General features: G+C 41.4%; 2 protein-coding genes across 3 annotated transcripts; one reads left to right on the top strand and one right to left on the bottom strand.

Moving 5' to 3' along the window:
- Positions 1-3,434: 3,434 nt before the first annotated feature.
- Positions 3,435-9,375, top strand: LOC137284138 (ankycorbin-like). Of its 2 annotated transcripts, none has more exons than XM_067815824.1 (2): positions 3,435-3,768; positions 6,484-9,375. In XM_067815824.1, exons 1-2 carry the CDS (start codon positions 3,712-3,714, stop codon positions 7,942-7,944), a joined length of 1,518 nt encoding a protein of 505 aa, XP_067671925.1. In that variant the 5' UTR covers positions 3,435-3,711; the 3' UTR covers positions 7,945-9,375. The 2 variants fall into 2 exon arrangements, with proteins under 2 accessions (XP_067671925.1, XP_067671926.1); XM_067815825.1 differs by lacking the exon at positions 3,435-3,768 and adding an exon at positions 4,080-4,300 and having other exon boundaries at positions 6,484-8,863.
- Positions 9,376-14,855: 5,480 nt separating this feature from the next.
- LOC137283921 (uncharacterized) lies at positions 14,856-16,319 on the bottom strand. Its single transcript, XM_067815596.1, has one exon. The coding sequence runs from the start codon at positions 16,317-16,319 to the stop codon at positions 14,856-14,858; it is 1,464 nt and encodes a 487-aa protein (XP_067671697.1).
- Between the last annotated feature and the right edge of the window lie 468 nt (positions 16,320-16,787).

The following is a 16,787-nucleotide window of genomic DNA, read 5'->3' as shown; positions in this document are numbered from 1 at the left end:
GACTGAAGATAAAATCTGGGTTTGCAGGAATCAAAATGACATGCTACAAGTATTCACGTTCCTCAGGTTTGTGCATTTTCCAGAAGGTGACAGATTTCACAGCCAAGCACTTGGTATAGCTTCAGGACACCATTAATGTATACAACACAAGATTTCACTATGAACCAGTTCTTGCTACGTAAGGCTTAATACATATAAGTTAAGCCTGTAAAAGTCGCGTGAGATCATTCTCACACATTCGCATGTAACAATCATTGTGAAAGTGTATTTTAGAACATGTTGTATCGACCACACTATTAGGGGGAAGAACTTAGAAGGAGTGGGGTACACTGGGTTCCCGTTTGTCTCCAGACCAACTAGAGCTGTTTGTAGTTTGTAATCTCGTCTGCACAGATATGGCTCGGTTATTTAAAAGACGCTTTCATCCACCCCAAACATCACATGATGGGTCTCTTAAGCTTAGAAGCCATAGGTCTTATGTCAATCAATCAAATCGATAGTAGCATTAATGTTAAAACGATTCCCGTGTTTTGCAAGAGCCTTTGCACTGGACGACTCTGACACCATTAATCATTTCTGCAGTGCTTCGCTATAATGTGTTGATACTACTGTGTTGTATTTTGTTTTGCTTCTTTAGATACATATTCAGATATGCTTTTGGTTTAATTTGTGTAATTTCATAGAGTAAACAAGGAAACGTAAATTCCAGGTAGGAATGTACGTTCGGAACTTATGTTTGTACGCTGAGACTAAATAGACGTGTTCTCCGCCTGATGAGGTCATTGACTCAACGTATTCGAGTTACGTTGTTCAGTTCCCATAACATAGGTCACTACACTATGTGGTTCTGAAAATTTACAAACCGCCTTTATGGCCTCGCGATACGCTACTATACTGTGATCGGCGTTAAAACAACCCATTCAAATATACCACTCCTGGGACACCTGGAAAACAGAATGATACCTGGGAAATGTATTGTGATATTTTTTTCAACCGGTCTGTACATAGTACATCGGATAAAGAATGCATGTGTTGAGGACATTTTCAGTAGAGTTACATGTGTGTGATATGTCTATGTCATTAAACAACATTCATTCTCAGGCTGTATCATGCAAAATCCTCATCCCGAAATAGTGTTTCATAACATGCCTCATAGTTTTAGAATTTAATGCAAGTTTGACCTTTTTTCATCTTTTGTCGTTTCATTTTTTGAGCGTTTTCTGGCTGCAGACGACAATTAGGTACTCCTCTTCTCACTGTCACCTCGACATGGGAACAATGTGTGAAGCCCATTTCTGGTGTCCCCCGCCGTGATATTGCTGGAACAATGCTAAAAAACTAAATTCTCTCACTCACTTCCCATTGTCAACCTGTGGACAATGATCAAACAAATCAATGGAACACATCACGTCAATTACCATTTAGGGGCATGTGTGACACTCCCCTTTGAAGTGTTATAAGTGCGTTTAAATAATGACAATTGGTTTAGTGACTCAAGACGGTATTTTATTATTGTGGTTCCGTTAGAGGGAACACAAACTGATATACTGTGAGAAAGATTAAACCGCTATTTTTGTTATCTATTGCGAAACCATCCAATTATTTTTGGATTGGGCGAGTTTAGACATGCGCAATGTAGGGAATTACACTTGCCCGGTTCCTTTGTTTACTATATCGATGTTATAAACCACACCGCTATACTATATTGACAGAAACCCCCGAAATTTCACGTGCCAGTAGAGGTACATACTGGTAAATATACTACAAATAATAGGTTGAATTAAAATTGGAATTTACGTAAATACTTCAGTCTGCTAAACTGCACGTCGTGAATATAGTTTTACGCCACGTTCAGCAGTGTCACCGAAGGAGACCCAAGAACAGTTCTTGACCCTGGTACTCATCAGAGTTAGGACCTCCTGTATGACGAGCAATGGCTTGAACTACTAGGCTACCTTATCCTTCCCTAATAAACTATGTAGATTTTCAGCCCGAAGGAATGCACTTTACAAACGTTGACCGTCAATACATGACCTGTTAATCTAATGCCAACTGCATAATAATAGAATATCACATGTCCTATTCATATACAATCATCATTGCGTGTCTTAACACACTCTCATTGTGTTCTTTGTATCTCACGAAGACGGCGTTATTGTTACTGAGAATTTGCAAAATGTCTTCCAGTGTCTTCACAGGTTGGCATTTGTCCCCGGTGCAATACCCCTTTGTTTCATACTGTGTACATTTGGAAACTGGAATAAACAAGCTCCTTACTTATAAAAACAGTGTACGAGAAGCATAAACTTTAAAGGGATATAGTCCGCTCAGTTCACGATGAATCCTAGGACTTCACTTTGATTTAGATGTTGCAGTTGGTTCTAGTCACTATATGGCTGAAATATTGCCGATGTGACGTTAAATTTGAACTCACACCCTTTTAGTTTGAAAGATCCTGAACTAAATAATAGCTATTGTTAGATTGAAAATTGATTTTATGTTTCCTTGGAAAACATTTATCGTATGGCGCTTTATAATACACGTTCTGAAATCGTCTTTTATAGTTGTGTAGCAATATGAAGGCAGACAATCGAGTGGCCGATCTCACGAGCACTGAATGTATTATTTGGGTACGACATTTAAAAGAAAATTCAACTTGGTTGTGGTTTGAACAAATAAAAATACAAATAAAACAAAAATATGTTGCGACATAAAGACATTGCACAGTTACATGCTCCTTGTAACAAGAAGCGTATAATTGTTAGTTTCCTGTTTACACCTTGATGACGACACATATAAGATGTTATGATGATTTCGTTCCCTGTAACTGCAGTCAAGTGGAAATGATATTCGTGACGTTATGACAGGTGCGTTTCAAATCCGTGTTTGAGTACCGAGTATGGTGTAAATACATACGTTCTGTTACATTAGGGACAGAGGACATGCTGATATCAACAGACTATTGTTTATTATTTGCAAAGTCATAAACAGCTAGGGTGTGTTGTGTGCCTAAAGGCTCACGCACGATTTGTGACCTCCAGCTTAACTCCACCAGTGTCTACGCATAAGCGGTAATGTCTATCTGAATGTTAAACCCTTTAAGGGCATATGGAGTTGATCACCAGTTTACAAGTGATCAGAAGTAAGACATATCTAATGCGGACAAATATTTTAAGATGTTCAGATAATAGACAAGGGCAATCTTCTGAAGGCGTTTTGCTTAAGTAGTAGGTCTGTGAACCCAGCACTGAAAGTTGAAACCCAATTGTCTCTTTGGATGGTTGATTTGTTCGTGCCGGTTAAGACACGAACCAGACAAATGACCCATAAAGGAATTTCAAAAGTATAGTTATTTCGCAAACAGCCCGAGGTCTCGATCACAATCGAAAACAAAGCCAATATTTACCATCAACTGCCATGTGGGTGGCTCGACTAGAACTTAATTATCTTAAACGGGAGGAGCTGTTTGTACGTGAACAATGGCGAGTTTCCGCCAGGATTTTAAAAATGCTTTCAAGCATTTGACGAGAGAGTCGATATGTCAATCATGGATCGATAGAGGGCGTGGCTAAGTGGGTCTACACTCGTAGAGTATACAGCATAGATGGTGGAAGATAGCAGACGACAGAGAACAGACGGCAGAGAGCAGACGTCGGTGAGCAGACGACACTTGTTGCCGGGTGCTGTCACAATGCAGAGTGGAGGTTTGGAATGAGCGAACAACTTGCTGTTATTAACCTGAAGAAGAGGACACATTTGCCCGTTATGGTGATTGCATTCATTCCTCTTTGTTTCTTTTATGTCACGCCTGGTCGAGATACGATAGGCATTCTGTTCCCCCTTAGTAGCGAGACTAACATATTATGACACCTACCTTTTGATATTGAAATTTTGCCTTTTGCTTGTATAATGACAAATGCCTGGCCTGTACGAATGTGAACCTTTATTGGTTTCTGCTTTCACGGGAACCTGTTTATTGGCACATCATATTGACAAGAGTCCTGGGCTAGCAATACAGGTCTCCATTGTGTCTTGATCCGAGGGTTTATTCAAAACCAGACACAGGGACCGAACGTGCATTTTCTGCATCTAAGTGTCAGCCCTTCACTCACTGTAATGCTGGATCTTTAAATGTATCTTCGTTATTTACCCTATTGAACGAACTGTCGTAGCCACGGCCACTATGGCAGGCAGGTGAGTTTAGTTCACCTATGATCGACGAGGCGACGGGAAGTGGAATCTGTAGTTAACCCCAAACCTTCATATGTTCGGGCGATAACAACAATCTCGTGGACTTAAGGTAAAGACTATCAGCATGTAAACTTTGATTTATTTGTTTGATTTGTTAGTTATCACTTTCAAACAATACCGGGAAGGTGACCGACCTGACTATGTTTGCAGTACCAACACGCGTTGTTACCATGCGTGCTCTATCTATACTTTGCGACCGGTCATTGTAGTGTAACACGGTATTGCCATTAATGTAGCTAATTTCATCACCATTTAGGAGTCGTCCATTGACACATACCATTAAATGTATCTTGAAAGTGATTATATACGCTATTTTACCCATGTAGAAATTGTCATTTACCTGTGGCATCATTCGAGCACTTGTGTATGGATTTATATGACGTGGAGCGGAGGGGTAGTCTAGTGGATAGAGCGTCCGCTCGTCACGCCGAAACCCCGGGTTCGATTCCCCACATGGCAGCAGTGTGTGAACCCCATTTCTTGTATCTCCCGCAGTGATGTTAATGGAATATTGCTCAAAGCGGCGTGAACCTAAACCCATTGTAATACATGACATGGCTCATATATGTGACGTCATATATGTAAATACTTGACGTCATATATTATTGTAAACATCAAAAGACGCGGACTGATATTTTCTGAAGTCACAAACACAGTACTGACAGCTTTATTACAAAGCGGCGTGCACAGATGTGAAATTCTTTCCGGTCACTACTCACGTAGCTACTCATTCTTGACTGGGAGAGGATACGTAAACACATTGATATACACAGTAAGCACTTTGATATGTTGAGCAAACACAGAGTTTTAAGAAGTCACCCTGCTGTCTACAAATATTACGTTAAACGTTCATGTCACTGCTCATATGTACGGTTCCCACGGGGATAACGTCACACCAAATAGTGTAACGTAGATATACGGTAATCGGTGCTCTATGACCTAAACAGTGTAGATTCAGTCAGCATAACCATGCGGTTGTCGTAAGTCCTTTACCGTACGTTGTACACGAAAGTCACACAAGTGCGTTTAACGCCACTGCTTCTCTACGAATATTTACGGTAGTCGCAATAGCGCTGTTGTGTGTTAACTTCTTTTCTACACGTATGTTTACGGTAGTCGTAACAATGCTGCTGCGTGTTAACTTCTTTTCTATACGTATATTTACGGTAGTCGTAACAATGCTGCTGCGTGTTATCTTCTTTTCTATACGTATATTTACGGTAGTCGTAACAATGCTGATGTGTGTTAACTTCTTTTCTCTACCTAAATTTACGATAGTCGTAACAAAGCTGCTCTGTGTTAACGCCGTTTCTTTACTTATATTTCGGTAGTCATAAAAGAGCGATTGACATAACTGCTTTTCTCGACGTAAATTTAGGGTAGCCTCAATGCTGTACGAGGCAGTACAGATATTACTCTAGACTATCATCTTACCAATAGTGCACAATACGTTCTTTCTAACAGCTGTTTTTCGTGTGTTAAACAGGCTGAAATTATTAGAAAAGAGATTGTTGCTATTTAGATGGCATGAGTGTAGGTAATAACCGTCCATATGAAACTGTCAGAGTAACTTAATAACGACAATGTCGCGAAGGGATTTGGTTTCAAACAGGTCTCCATGCTCCATGTTTTGTCGCTAGAGATTAATGTAATGGATGCAGAATAGTTACGTGTCACCTGTACGGTCGTGTGACATCGTTCCCCGTCGAGATGTAATGTTTTTCGCACTTTTCACCGTATTTTGGTCACACCGATTATTTATAGACCGACAAGATCTGGCTGGAATATTTGGCAATATTCACAATCTAATTCACTTCAGAATATGGGTCTCGTCATGGGTGGCGTGGGTGGGTCGGTGGGAATGATCTTAGGACTGTACTACATTCTCACCCCTTTAAAAAATAACAGTTTCCATACCTAAAATGATGTGTATTCTTATTTGTCCCCCGCACACACACACACACACACACACACACACACACACACACTCTCTCTCTCTCTCTCTCTCTCTCTCTCTCTCTCTCTCTCAATCACACGCACGCACGCACACATATACACTCATCGTGACCACATCAAACACTCCCGAAGTCTACATTTCAGGCGTAAAACATCCACCGTCTAAAACACGTATCCAGCACATGAAGTATTACATCAATTTGCTAAACTGGCAATACAAACTGACAATAGTGTAAATGACATTGGTATATTAGTTTACCTGTTTAATCTTCACAGGAGTCGACAAAGCGAAGGTCAATTAGCTCCTACCAGTCTGAGGACAGAGAATCCGGCTACAGCGCAGAACCTCCGATATCACCTTCCAAAAGTCGCTTTCCCATTCACCTGCAATCAAGCAGCATTCTGGAGAGTGGATGCAAGATGTCCGTGTCCAATAACCTATTCTACGCTGTGTTAAAGGCTCGGTTTCAGAGAACAAGGTTCCTTCTGGACAGATTTACTGATGTTAACAGTCGCAACGACTTCGGGTATAACACTCTCGTGGCAGCCCTTCACATAGAACACGACGTCAAGAGAGACAAGATGTTTACAATGTTACTGCGACACGGCGCAGATCCTCGGAGGAAGGACTTGGCCCACGGGAGGAACGCTTTGTCTTGGGCATGCCACCTGGGAAGGGAGCAACAGGTGGAGCACCTTCTGATGGATTATGGAGGAGATATGGACCTAGCAGAGATGGACAACGATGGACTGACAGCTTTACATCATGCTACACACGCGGGCTGTCTAAATATCGTGAAGCTTCTGATTCAGAGCCTTCTCAAGTACAGACTCTCTGTAGACGTCCAGGACAATCAAGGAATGACCCCCTATGTGCATGCGAGAAGGTTGGGGTTCAAGGAAATCGCTGAAGTACTGAGACAGGAAGGTAGTGCATCTCCAGCAAAGTCTGATGCCAGGTTCTTCAAGTCACCACGTGAGTGGTCACAGATTGGAAAGTTCGAGAGACAAAAAGGCGAAGAAATCAGGCGGAAGGAGGAGAGGATCAGAGCAAAGATTGAAGGACGTGTTAACAGGTTTAAATTCGGGAGTCCGTTTCAGGGTTCGGATTTAACTAGAATTCAAATCCCCGAAGAGTCGGGACAAGAGAAATTGTTTGTGAAGAGGACTGTTATCAAAGCAGACACCGAAAATGACAGTGTTCAACGTGAAACCAATTCTCTTCCCCCTGACGTAGCATCTGCAAGGGCAACCCCGGACAATACGAGGGTGCGGCCAAAGTCAGACCGACTGTATGATGAACCTGATGGATCTAAAGGAGGCTCCCAAGGTGTGGCTATATCCCTTATTGGACTGTCAGGAACAGAACGAGGTCGCATAGCAGACACATTTCATCATAGCCAGCTTGACACCACCAAAGTGTCGGAATATACAGAGATGTTGGGAGGCATACACGCCTTAATGACTATTCTGTCTCACGAAAAAACACCATCCTTTCGAAAATCAGTGGTTCATGAACCCCCTCCCGCCCCAAAGATCCCACAGAAGAACAAATCCAAAGTTTCAACGCTTGCCATTCTGTTCGGGAAAGATAAGGTCAAGAATAAGAGGACTGGTCGGAAGGGGAAAGGTGTCAAGGACAAAGTAGACGTCCGGAAGCGAAGACAGGGTCTTCTTGGTGGAAAATCAAAACAGGTAGTGCTACCGGATATACGGTTAAATGATCGTGCTGTGTGAAACACCTGTAAACATTTCAAGAACACCTGGTGTTTTCAGTGATTTCAACTGTTTTTCCCCTTGCATCAAAAGGGATGTTTCGCAGGATAGCCAAGACGGGGTGTTTTTGTGCACTGATGTTTTGATAATAACTGAGCTCAACAGCCCGTTTATGGATCGGATTATGTGACTAGTATTCAGTATTTGTCGAGTGGTATTCATATGTATTCGACTGGTATTCAGGATTATTATACGTCCGTGAAATCGTAGGATAACAATACAGGGTGCATTACGAACGACATGGTGAAATTCCGTACTGCACCCCAGATTGCGTATTGAACCCCTGCAATTTGTTTCATTGAGTAACAGATTAATGCAAGATAAGAGGGTATATATAACGTCATACGAGTGCTTTTGGATGTTTAGTTTTGAACGAGAATATGTCATGGGCGCAGAGAAACGACCATTCGTCACCACTCGCCCCTTTCCGTAACCTCCAAGAAGTTATTCGATTTTTCCACGGAATAACACGACTTGGTCACGAATGAGAAACCGCGAGTTCGAAGAATGACTCAAAACATCCGAATGCACTAGTATGACGTTCTGTACGTGTATTCGACCGGTATTTAGTATAATGTGACTAGCATTCAGTAATATTCGACCAGTAGTCAGTATAATGTGGTTGGTATACAGTATTAAAGTAGATGATCTACTATGTGCTGTAACATGACCACAAAAGTCAAGTACGTTAATAAGTATTTCAAAAAGGGTAGCCGCACAGACGTTATACCTTAATACATATGCACATTTATCGTATTAAATCTGTATCATATCATATGGAAACTACCTTAACAGTATTATGAGCATATACACGAATGGCACATGCTGGCGATTGTTCTCTTCCTCTGTTTCTAGTAGTCTAATTACACGATAAACCTCAACATTCGTGTCGCCTTTTTAAATCTATGGCAAATCCACTAAAATACCCGTGATCGTTCCATGTCTTAAGTACGAGACACGTCAACGGCTGCTTATTCATGGCCTGCAATTCGATAGACCAAATGATAGAAACCTCATATACCAAGGCGTTGCCAGTGTTGATGTGTTAAGCCAGGCGAGGTAGTGTAGATTGCGCCGTATTACACACGTACAGGTTAAGATGTACCTGTGCTAAAGACAGCCCGGATAGATTTACCGGTTTACATGCGTCGGTTACCATGTCCTCTGAACAAGACAACACCTCAAGACTATGCGAGATATTTCGGTGCTTGTGTTCGAATTTCAGAAGTCATTCGACCTGTCTCTAAACTCGAAGTCCATTATCAGCAAAGGTAATTGGCTGAGTTGAGAAGTTAATTTGACGACACGTTCATGGTAATTCATTCGAAGGTCTGTCCATAAAATGTTGATCAGATTGTATCGATTTACACTAATAATCAGGCTGCAAATATCCGATAATAGGTTTTCACCCCAGTTACGAACGCAAAACAAAAGGTAAACATGAGTTGACAAGACTATTAGTAGAATCGTAAGTTACAGACTACAAGGCCGGTATCTCTGGGTGACAATAGAGTTGTGGGGTGGCGGTTGGGGGTGGTATCCGCATATCTGAGGGAACACGTTTGAGAGGATTACGGAGAAAGTATCGATTATCCAGACAGTAAAGTCTGACGCAACAAGCCCGACATGGTTGTGCCGGATACGTGTAATCCCTGAGATCTCAAGTTCAACGTAACTTCACGTTTACGACATGTAATTAGCTTTGAGCAACGACTATTTATGTGAAACCTACAGAGTCTTTATTGAGTTGAGTTAGGCTGTACGTCACTTCGGGATTATTCCAATCATTTAGTGCCAAGATCAAATCTGCATTCATATATACATTTTAAGTAAAATGTTCAGAGGAGATTAATTTTAAAACCATATATTTCCATTGCTTTATTATTTAAAAACAGAATATTAAGTATACTGTTTAATGAATACATATACAAGGTGCTGATATTAATGTAGCCAACAGCGCAGTAGATTCTGTAGATGGTATGAATAGCTATCGATTTTTACAAAACAGAGGTCATTCCTCTATCTGATATTGATAATCCCCCGCTAACCGATTTCAATGAAAGGAGGTTTCCTTTATGGGTTTAAAGTGATCTCGGTTGGTTGAAATGAGTTTGCAGGGTACAAATAGATACAACTGGGTACAATGGTACAGTCTGTTATTCAATACACAACTACAGGCACCTTATATTTGATCCCGACTTACCTGGCCGACCCCGGTACTGAAGAGGCTTAGACCATGAGTACACCAAGTTGTTTGTCGGTGGGGGATCTTGTGAGTGTGAGTGGGTGAGTATGCTTTTACGCCGCTTTTAGCAATATTATAGCAACATCACGGCAGGGGATAGCAGAAACGGGCTTCACATATTATATCCTAGACTAAGGCTTAGTCTCTGAATATATATAATTTTGATAGTAACAAACTAACCCATATAAATTGAAAAGGGGTCTTAGGGAGACCAGAGATTCAGAACCAGAACCTGAGGAAATCTGGACTTGCATCATTTAAGGCTTTAGCACAATAGAGAAGGCTTGGTGTCAGGGAAAATAGTGTGGTTCAGGGACTGTGATATTGTATAATAGTGTATCTAGATGGGGAAACAAACTCGGGCCTTCGGCATGAGGAGCCAAGGCTTTAACCACTAGGCCACCTCATCGCCCCGGGGTGGGCCATATGTCAGGCCCCAGCCACAGCAAACAGAAAAAAGACACTCATTTCAGTTAGGTATGATTTTTATTTTTTAAAAATGAGTGGTGCTCCGCAAATATCTGTGTCAAAGAATTCAAATTCCATTTGCATGTTAATAACGTTTTATTTTTTTTAGAAACACTCATGGTCTTATTTTATGCACCATTTTATAAGCATTCATTTTCGCGTTCATAAATTTGATTTAACGTTTGTATTTTGTTTCTATTTGTTTCAATATCACTATGAAGTTCTAACCACATAAATCTGTGTCGGCTTAGTCTCTCCCATCTCCCTGGAGTTCCTTTTCAGTTTGAATGGGATTATTTGTTACTCTCAAAATTATGTATACTGTAATCGGTGACTAAGTGTAAGTCTCGTGTTGTTGTTGCGACGTATACTAGACAAACTTGGCAGAATTAAATGTCCATCCTGCGAATTGTGGCGATTTACGAAACACAGACAACTGACCATTTGACAAAAGTGTACATTTGCCCTTTTATGCATAGTTTTCGAAAAATATATTCATCGCTTATCACCACACCGCATTCGTTCACAGTTCGGAGCAAAAATCCAAGAAAGACTGAAAATAGCGAAAGGTGTTTACCGTATATTGAATAGTTCAACTGTCTGTGACACATGCTGCAAATTGCAGACCTCCACTTGAAGAAAGACATATTTTGACGTCTATTAAGACGAAATATTTGACATTTCCAATTAACAAAATCGATGGCAGTGCAACCATAAAGTTGGCGATAGCGTCTCCAGTTTGTCGTGACCTGTTTTGTTCAAGATCGGATCGATGAACAGTCGTGTTTGTGTCGGGTAGTTGACAACATGTTTGAGTCATCCCCCCGGGTGATGTAAGGTTTCTTGTACTGTACAGTGCTTTAATCCTATCTCCTCAACACTTACACGGAGGCTTTGATGTAGTATAGGCAGATAAGGAAGGCGTGTATGTTTGTGTGAATTTATGTAGTGACAGCCTAGTCTAACGTACAGGTTGACAAACTGGATAACCGTCTTTATGCAGGAATGCTGCCTCAACATCAGGTAGCGCGAATAGGGCTGTGCAAAAAAGAGAAAATGACCAGTTTTCCTATATGCGAGCGAAGTGAGACTGGTCATTTCTCTCTCATGTGCTTGAACCTCCTCTGATAGAAGTCGCGTAATATATGATCACACTAACACGGGTTATACTGGGACAGTGTGATAGGTATTATATGACTTGCTGTCGGGGTTTCAAGGGGACCCAGTGGCATATTTTATGGTATTGTTCATGTGTCAATATCGAAACTGTTTTGAGAGTTGCTGTATATTTCAGAAGCGAATGGGCAAGTGCTGTACTTGACAAATATTGTCATTACAAGTATCGGGAGTCTCGTGGAGATTCTGGTTAGAATCACAACAGAGTGGGTGGGGGTGTGTCATGTATTATAGTGAGTGGGTCTTACACCGCTTTTAGCAATATTCCAGCAATATTACGGCGAATGGTACCAGAAATGGGCTTCACAAACTGTATCCATGTGGGGAATCAACTCCGGGTCCTCGGCGTAAGATTAAACTCACCCGCTAACTAATAGTAGTTCATTAAATCTCAGCTCTTCTTTGTTTCCTTATGTTCGATCAACTGTCGTTACCAGGTTTCTGACCAGCCCGTATTACAGGACACACCTCCCCTAATGACCACGTGGAATAATAAGTAGTGACCACGTGGAAATGAAATCGGCACGCAAACCGAAATCCACAACACCTCGTATTGACCACGTTGTGACCAGACATCAAACTCACATTAATCAAACGGCTAGCAAGGGGTAGAAGCTTGATCACAACACCCGTTACTCCGCTCCAGCCAGCTCTGAATGGGAAAAAACGACCTGTCAAACGTCTATATCGAATTCAGAAGCCGTGGCGGTTATATTGGCACGGCATGAGATTGATCACTCTAGCCAGGTTCTCATAATTACAACGACGGTATGCTGGTTTGTCAACAGTACCCATGCTAACCTTGTTAATTTATATCTAATATTCCATGTAGACCTCCCTGCCTGTCATTTGTCGGCACAGTGACGACATGTTATTCCCACGACGTGATTACGGCTTGTTTGTTTGTCTGTTTACCTCTACACTATTTCGGTGTCTAAATATATTAACGTGGCTACTGAAACAAGAGTCATCAGAAGATGATATCACCCCGACCCCAACATATTTGAAAGGACAAATCATCTGAGAGATACTTAATGTTGTTTTCTGAGTAAGTCTGTAGTGTTTCCATGGAATTCATGAAAAATATAAATGCCATATATCTGTAAACAGCGAAAGGCACCACTTCAAGTTCTGTTTCATATATCTTCCAAGATCTGTTGAAAGATATGAAATGCTTTTCGAGTTGTGCTCCGGATACGAAGTCCATCCCTCCATCCTGAGTCAGAATCGTTTCCATGGAAACCAGGAAAAGTAAAAATGACAAATCTTTGTAAATAGCAAAAGGCACCTCTTTGTGGTCTGTCTCAAAATCTGCCTAGTTTTACTGAAAGATATTAAGTAGTTTTCGAATTGTACTCAGGAAAGGAGGCCCATACCTCCATTTTAAGATTAAGTCCGAATCGTTTCCGTGGAAACCCAGAAAATGATAACTCACAAAAACCTGCAAACAGCAAAAGACATCACTTTGGGGTCTACCACACGAATCTGCCAGGTTTTGCTGAAAGATATTAAGAAGTTTTTGAGTTGTGATCCGGAAACGATCAATCGATCGATCAATTACTGACACTTATTAGGAAGTTGTTGAGTTTTGAAACACACCTGTCACTTTTGAGATTTAGCCCGAAATGTTTCCATGGAAACCGATTAAATCATAAATCACAAAATCCTGTAAATAGCAAAGGCACCACTTTGGAGTCTGCCACACATATCTACCATGTTTTACTGACACTTATTAGGAAGTTTTTAAGTTGTGCTCCTGAAATGAAACACACCTGTCACTTTTGAGATTTAGCCCGAAATGTTTCCATGGAAACCGATTAAATCATAAATCACAAAATCCTGTAAGTAGCAAAGGCACCACTTTAAGTTCTGACCGATATATCTACCAAGTTTTGCAGAACAATGTTGAACGGTTTTTGAGGTCTGATTCGAAAACGAACCCACCCCACCATTTGACTAAGACCAAAACGTTCCATGGAAAAACAAAAAAATTAAAAATGCCAAAAATCTGTAAATAGCAAAAGGCATAACCATAGGTTCAGATTATTGTATCTATCAATTTTGGTCTAAAAATATTGAACGCTTTTTGAGTTATACTCAGGAAACAAAATGATTACGGACGGATTACGGAAGGACGGACTGACAGACAGATAGAAGATGCGTATACTACATCCCAACTTATCATTGTTTGTAGTAACAGAAGCAGCAGCAGTAGTAGTAGTAGCGGCAGCAGGAGACGGTGCTTTAGTAGTAGCAGTAACAACAGCAGTGGTAGCAGCAGCAGCAGTAGAAAAACAACAACAGCAGCTGCAGCAACAGTGGTAGGAGTAGTATTATGTCACTACTTATAGAACGTTATAGCAGAACAGTTTATACTCGCTGGAGTGCTCTCCCTTAGTGCTGCCTCCAAGGAAGATCACGTCCGATAAGAGACAACATTGACACCAGTGTTCAATATTTAATACACAATTAATACAAAATTAAGCAACAGACACAGAGCGGGAGTAATGCCAGCTCTGTGATCACAAGTCCCCGGTTTTAACATCCGAGGTTTTCTTCCTGATCTTACAACTGAACCCCTACATATATTTCCAGAAGTATTCGTCTGGCTCCAATGATAAACTAGGTACACTACTAACGCAACAACTGAAACACTAAGTCATCAAATGCCCATCTCGGAGTGACCAGCTTAGACCAACCTCGGGTCAGTGGACCTCCAATTCTTCCTTCAGGATATCACTCCGGGCATAATTCCGGAACAAATCGTCCAATAATACGTTTTTATTCATTTTTGAGGAGATGGCTGTATACGTAGATTATATAATGGATTTAACACTATCAGGACACTATCATACTGGTACAACACCAAAAACATGGATAGTTTAAACAAATCACCAAATATGAACAAAAACACAACAATAACATTATCTACTTGCAATGACGTATACAGTGCGTTGGGGTTTCCATGTTATGGTAATGGTATTTAGGGTAAAAGATACTCCTTCACTTCCCCACCCCAACCAACAAACAGGTGTCTCTCATTGTATAGATACAAGGCAGTAGGAACAGCCAGTCCATCTTCAGGCACAAGAATGTCCTTGACAAACCGTCCAGACTCGGTCAGCTGGATCACCCTGTTGGTTTCATAGTCTGCTAGAAGGATGTCCCCAGCTCCGCTAGTCTTCACCGCGAAGGGTGTGCTGAACGCCCCATCCTCAGCAGGGAAGTGCTCCCACAATGAATCTCCCTGTGGTGTCAGGCAAACGAGAGACTTCTTCTTCCAGTTGGATACGAGTATGTTTCCAGTATTTGTAACACACAATCTGTTATACCCTCCTTTGTCTCCAGTGCCTCGACACAGTACTGGTTTGAGTTCCTTTCCCTTCATGTCCAGGATATCAATGTGTACTGTATCAAACAAACACCCTACTAGCGTGGAAGGGGTTAGCACACGTAGGCCAACGTACCGAAAACTTGTGTTGATATCAGAGAGGCAAACGAGGTCAGGCGTGACGTCTAGTATTAATATCCTGAAGGTTTCAGGGGCAGACACCATTACTTTGTTTTGTTCCAGGTGTGTTAAATCACGAGGTGTGGCCACGCCAAACTCACTATGACAAGATTTGCCATTTCTGTGGTAAAAGGACTTCACAGATCTATTGTGAAGGTCGGACACAACAATGGTCTTGATACCTTCAACATCAAGGACAATAATATCAAATACGTAGCCAGTCTGACGGAAGTCATCCTTGAGGGCAACATTGGTCGTATTCAAAAGTCGTGGACGAGACGAACGGTCATGTAAATCCTGGAATGTACGATCAAGCTGGCCAAAGGAAAGGTCTTCAATGCCCTTCTTGACATTTACAGTGTCCTGTGATACGAAGACATCGCGTATAAGGCGTACTGCCTGGTCTTCATTCTCCGGTGAGCCTGACAGAAGGTTCTCATGACCGGGATACAGTTCCATCAAGTCGTTGTCGCCAAGCATCTTCTTGAGAACAGCCCTTTTCTGACTGTTCAAATGAATGTCTGTTTTGTTTTGACTTACATCATCTGACAACAACCCAAACTGGTTCTCAGAGACTCTGTCAAGTGCGTCCATCAACTGTTTCTCTTTCTGTCTTAACTGATTGATAATTGTATGACTGGCACATCGAATTTCGGATTGAATTCTACTTCTTGCCTTACGTGCCTCGACAATGCTTGCCTTTAATCTTTGTATATTCTGAAGTTTCGTTTGGATTGTTCGGGAAATTGATTCCTTCTTTCCAGCTATATCCAATTTCTCCGACTCAGTGCTGACACCATTTTTACATGTCACCTCTACTTCCTTTGGACCTGTACAACCTTCTTTGCTTTGTTCCAGTGTCTTCTTCATCTTTACCACGTTTGATCTTCCAGGATTTCTACAACCTCTTTTTCTCCCAGATCGTGTCTGAGGCATCGTGACGACGGTTCAGGACCCAGCCCCAGTTTAATCTCCGATATCAGAGTCAGATTGGACAGGAACAGGACGGTTTACCTGAAATCGCAAAAGAAAGGACCTGTTTGAAGGCGTTGTTTAATGATGTTTTACGCTTTGAACTAATGTGGAGTCACGTTAGGCATATCTCCCAAGCGGATATTCCGAGACTTAAACTTTGCTGAAAGCAGCACTCAAGAAAACTCACCAGCATGGTACAAATTTGAGGTTTGCTTTCTTCACGATTCTGGTTTACACATGTACTACTTGAAATACAAAACTCACCAGCATGGTATAAATTAGAGACTTACTGTCTTCACGATATTGGTTTACTAGTGGTTTACACATGCACACTTGAAGTACAATATGTGGTCTACGCTACGTTACTGAAACTGCTACGTTTCCTGCATTATCACCGCCCCTTTGTCCATACAGATATTATATGCTTAC

This window comes from Haliotis asinina, chromosome 5, assembly GCF_037392515.1.
Source record: "Haliotis asinina isolate JCU_RB_2024 chromosome 5, JCU_Hal_asi_v2, whole genome shotgun sequence".
In the NCBI taxonomy this organism is placed as follows: Eukaryota; Metazoa; Mollusca; class Gastropoda; order Lepetellida; family Haliotidae; genus Haliotis; species Haliotis asinina.
This window is presented reverse-complemented; position numbering and strand designations above follow the sequence as displayed.

What these genes read in the sequence shown, in the direction of transcription:
- LOC137284138 (XM_067815824.1), top strand. Translation starts at nt 3,712, where the DNA reads ATGAGCGAACAACTTGCTGTTATTAACCTGAAGAAGAGGACACATTTG. An exon ending in GGACACATTTGCCCGTTATG is followed by an intron (nt 3,769 to 6,483) that starts GTGATTGCATTC and finishes TAATCTTCACAG; the next exon opens with GAGTCGACAAAGCGAAGGTC.
- LOC137283921 (XM_067815596.1), bottom strand. Translation starts at nt 16,319, where the DNA reads ATGCCTCAGACACGATCTGGGAGAAAAAGAGGTTGTAGAAATCCTGGA.